General features: G+C 48.4%; 1 protein-coding gene across 1 annotated transcript; it reads left to right on the top strand.

The window, feature by feature from the left end:
- On the top strand, positions 1-4,662 carry LOC140906306 (lymphocyte antigen 6E). The gene is made up of 3 exons (XM_073329976.2): positions 1-123; positions 1,537-1,656; positions 3,194-4,662. The coding sequence occupies exons 1-3, from the start codon at positions 72-74 to the stop codon at positions 3,400-3,402; spliced, it is 381 nt and encodes a 126-aa protein (XP_073186077.1). The 5' UTR covers positions 1-71; the 3' UTR covers positions 3,403-4,662.
- Positions 4,663-4,919: the final 257 nt, after the last annotated feature.

The raw sequence follows: 4,919 nt of genomic DNA on the forward strand, positions 1-4,919 counted from the left end.
CACCACACAGCTATAAAACCTGCTCTGGATGGAACTGCCCTGATTGCAAAGGCTGCGAAGACGTAGCGAAGATGAAGGCTTTGCTTTTCGCCCTGTTGGCTGCAGTCCTGTGTGCGGAGCAAGGTGAGATGCTAATGATTCTTCTCTGCTAGACAAAGAATGTGCAGATGAGAGAGAACCAGCCTAGAAATGGCAGGGACACAGGGAGATTTTACAGCCTCAGTGGTGAAGATGTGACAGTCAACAGTGAATTGACACTGGTGCTGTCCCCTTTGCTGTCTTTGAGCCCCAGCTTGTGACTGGGGTATATCAGAGCGCCTACAGAGAGTGAGTTTCATTCCATTCCATTCAGAGAGCCATGCCAGGTGCAAAGCTTTGTACTCTTGAATACTGGGCTATACAAAGGACCACAGTCCCATGCCCCTAAACTAGGTGACCGGTCTACCAGCTGCATATTATGAGGGCCCGAGGGAGAGGACAATACAGGACAAGGCTAGTTCTGGAGACCTACCTAGACATTGGACAAAGATCATTTATACACTCTGCAATCTTGAGCCTTTTACTCAGATGACCAGTGCTGGCCAGCACCATTTCCTTACAGAAATAACCTTCCATAACTATCCTGTCGCATGGGGTTTGATCCTGCCCAGTGCTGTTCATGCTGCTTCCTATCCAGCAAAGCACGTAATCACATTCTTAGTGGTAAGCATGTGAATACTCTTGTTGAAGTCAATAGGATTACTCCCATGTAGAAGGTTCAGCAGGTGATAAAGTGTTTTGCTGGCTGGGGACCGCGGTGCTCAGCACCATGCTGGGTGGAGCCCTTGGGCAAGAGTTTAACAAATGTGATCAAATACAAAATAAATTTGTACAATGATATAGCAGATATTTGCTAGAGGATCTAACGATACGCAATCAGAGCGATAAGTTCTAGCTGAAAGGCCAGCGGCTGGATCCTTTCAAGGAGATAGCTGTTCTTCTCCAAGGATTCCTGATCTCAATCTGCTTTTCAAAACTACCTCCCTGACCTTGTAAACAACTGCACAGGTGAGTCATGGTCTGCCTATAAGTAATCCTGTCAAACTCACTGGGACGATTTGCATGTGTCAGGTTAGACAAAGTATTTGAAGCACTGGAGCCAACGTAGGTCTGAGTTTGCTCAGTGCATTGTGGGGAGACCTTCAGAAAGAAAAGCTGCGTGTGCTATATGTTTATCTTTTGTTCCCTGTCTGGAGCCGTCTATGATGGAGAAGCTCTGGCTATTAACCAATGAGCATTACTGTTCAATTGTCATGTAAACGGACATCAACAATCATTGTCTGAAACATTTCTACTGCTGTTAGATGTAACATCTGCGGTTATTGTGCCTGAGATTAGAGAAAAACCATCTGTCCCTATTTTTCCAGTCTGTTCAACTCCGTACATTTGATAGCACTTTATACTATTTCCCTAGTAGGATCAGCCGGTTTTCTCAGTGCTGTTCTAAAGAGGAGTGTTCTGCAAGGGTCTAAACTGTGTTGTGTCTTCCTTTTGCAGTTTACTCATTGCGGTGCTTCACTTGTAATGATGAGCCCTCCAACTGGAATTGTATTAAAATAACTAGCTGTGCAGAGAACGACAAATACTGTCTAACAACCTACACGAAAACAGGGCTTGGTGAGTACGTGCAATATCTCAGTAAGGTTTGTCTAAGGCTGTGATCACCAGGATGTCTGAGTATCAGTTTATTGATGATGCAATACGTCCTCTGCCTCACCCCCATGCCAGGGAGCTGGACTCTTTCTTCCCTCTCCTGGGAGGATGAATAATTACTCAGGAGTAATGAGCATAGCATATGAAGAGCAAACTGCACAGCAGTAAGGCACTTCAAATGTCCTGTATCCCTTCTCATGGGGATAGATCCTCACTAATCACACTACAGGGAGGGACCTATTTGGAGAAATAGAATTTACATGCAAAATCCCATTACCAGATCTTGATGCTCAAAAATATATCTGCATTGTGCTGTGCATGCACAAAAGGATTGAGAACCCTAGGGAACGTGGCCCTATAATAACCCTAATGGCATGCTGGCAGTGAATCCTCACTCTCTCCTACTGCTCTAGGTGCTGGGCACTGACCCAGGTTACTAGTGGGAGTGAGGCGCATAGCTGTGAACCATATCGATAGTATCTGCACTGCACCGGTGTCCGCAAAAGCCTCAAACTCCCCAGTCCTCCTCCCCGCACATTCCATGGGCTCCGTTTGAATCCTGGGAAGGATTCTCTAGGGTGTGGTCTCTCCTTTGGCTGTTCCAAAGTCACGGTCAGGAATCTGGAGAGGATGTTCATCGCTTCATAGAATCCAAGGCCGGAAGGGACCATGGGGGTGATCTAGACTGACCTCCTCTATAGCACAGGCCAGAGAACTGCCCCAGAACAATTCCTAGAGCAGATTTTTTTTAGAAAAAAACCCATCCAATCTTGACTGAAAAATTGCCAGTGATGGAGAATCCACCATGACCCCTGCTAAATTCTTCCAATGGTTAATTACCCTCTGTGTTAAAAATGTAAGCCCGCTTCTTTCCAGTCGGAATTTGTCTAGATTCAGCTTCCAGCCACTGGATGATATTAGACCTTTCTCTGCTAGATCGAAGAACCCATTATCAAATATTTGTTCCTCATGTATGTTCTTATAGACTGTGATCAAAAGTCACCCCTTAACCATCTCTTTGCTAAACTACATAGAATCATAGAAGATTAGGGTTGGAAGAGACCTCAGGAGGTCATCTAGTCCAACCCCCTGCTCAAAGCAGGACCAATCCCCAACTAACTTAAATACATAGATTGAGCTCCTTTAGTCTATCACTATAATGATTAAAGGAATTAGAAAACATATCTAAACATTCCCATGCTGCTGCATACTGGTCCGTAACTGCTATCAAGAGACCAGTGCTGTGACGATTGCTGTGCTGAGTGTCTCCAGAGTATGGAATAGCAACGAGTGTTAGGTCGGGCACGGCCTAGCAGATGGACTGGCTGGGTTAAAAGCCTGAGGCAAATCAACCAGTTATAACTGCTGAGAAATGCCCTTCCCTTTGGCTCTTGTTGATTAGCTGCTTTAGTACCATTATCTCCTTGATAAGCAGAGTTGCCAGAACTCAGGGGGACTCCTGAATAAGGATTCTTGGCTCTGTTTTTCTTTCCCCATGAAGGTGAGAAAGCTGAGTACCGCATCACCAAGGCATGTTCTGCTGAGTGTCCTCAAACAAAGTGGAACCTAGGCATAGCAGCCATGTCTACATCCTGCTGTCAGCATTCCTTGTGCAACATCAGCGGGGCCAGCAGCGTGAAAACCAGCTACACAGTGATGGCCATGGGGATCCTGGCCAGTCTCATCTATGTCCTCAGATCCGGGCTGTGAAGGGGCCAGGAAAAGGAGGACGTGATGTCCCAAAGAACCGGCTCGAGCTTCCCCAGTGAGACACCAAACATCCTCTGTGCAAAGGTTTCATCCGGGTTAACACTGCCCTATGCCCGTCAAGGCTATGTCTACCCTAAAGCTAGGGGTGTGATTCCCAGCTCACATAGATGTCCTCGCGCTCTAGCTCTCACTGAGCGAGCACGCTAAAAGTACGAGTGTAGCCATGGTAACACGGAGCCGCAGCAAGCAGCAGCAGGGCCTAGTTGCCCCAAGTGCGCGTCCGCTGCCCGCGTTGCCGTGACTACACTTCTATTGTTAGCATCCTGCTCGATGAGAGTCGGTGCTAGTACGTCTACATGGGCTGGGAGTCACACCACTAGCTAGACTTGGCCTCAGAGTCACTTCAGATTCCATCAGCAAGTCATTCCTCTCTCCGTTTTCGCGCCGTGGTTCTGTCTCTGACCCAACCACACCTCCATGCTTGGCGTTGGTGACCTGGGACGCTCAGCTGAACGGCGCTGCCTGATGAGAAGGGCACCATATCGCGCAAAGTACTAACACTGTTAGAGTTACTTGTTCCAACCTCTGCCCCAGGCCATGTGTAATTCTCCCGGCGACAGTCTCCTCTCTGCCTCCCTTCACCACCGACAGCAAGAGAGCCTTCTCCTCCCCGGCTCACTCACCAGCAGCCTCCCTGTGTTTCTGAACAGACCTTTACTCCCAGGTCTGTCCCCCTTCTGCCCCGCTAACATCAGCCCTGGTGAATGAAAGAAGAGTTGAGTTTATTCACCTATATTTTGTTCCCACCACTGATTTCTGTCTTTTTTCCCCATATACCAGGCATGGCCAAACCATGGCTTGTCACCCACCCCAGGCTTTTTTACAGTTAGTGTGGATCACGGAGCACCCCCACCCCATTCTCCACCTACCAGCCTGGGGTGGGGGAGCTCAGGGCTTGTGTCCTGCGGCAGGGTGGTGGGGCTCCAGGCTTCTGCCCTGCTGGGAGGGGGGTCTTGGGCCTTCAGCCCCACGGGAGGTGCCTGCTGGGGCTCGGGGCTTCAGCAGGAGAGGGGCTGAAGCCCCGAGCTCCGGCAGGCACCCTGGGCTCTCGAACTTCTGAAGATTATCACATACAGCTCAGAGGGTCAGTAAGTTTGGCCATATACCAGTTGCTGGCTTGTATTGTTTCACTCTGTGAAAAGCCCTTTTCGAAACACTCTGTCGGACAGATGCTGGACAAAATAAAGTGTCATTTTATTCCATTGCGTACGCGTCTGATGCGTCAGCTCTGGGCTAGCTGGAGAAAACAGCCCTGCCAAATTGGGAACAAGAACACGGGAGGTCTGAGTCTGTATGGTACTGAAACTATAGTTACCGGTGACAGTATTTACTCCAGATTGCTCTATTCCATGGCACACACTAGCTGGGGCTGTCTAGTGTGTTTATATATAAAAATCTGCCTCCATTTGATCTCATGCCGCAGAGGCAGTGCCATGAAGTGAAGTGGCCTTTTAAGG

The sequence above is a fragment of the Lepidochelys kempii genome, chromosome 2 (assembly GCF_965140285.1).
Source record: "Lepidochelys kempii isolate rLepKem1 chromosome 2, rLepKem1.hap1, whole genome shotgun sequence".
NCBI lineage: Eukaryota > Metazoa > Chordata > Testudines > Cheloniidae > Lepidochelys > Lepidochelys kempii.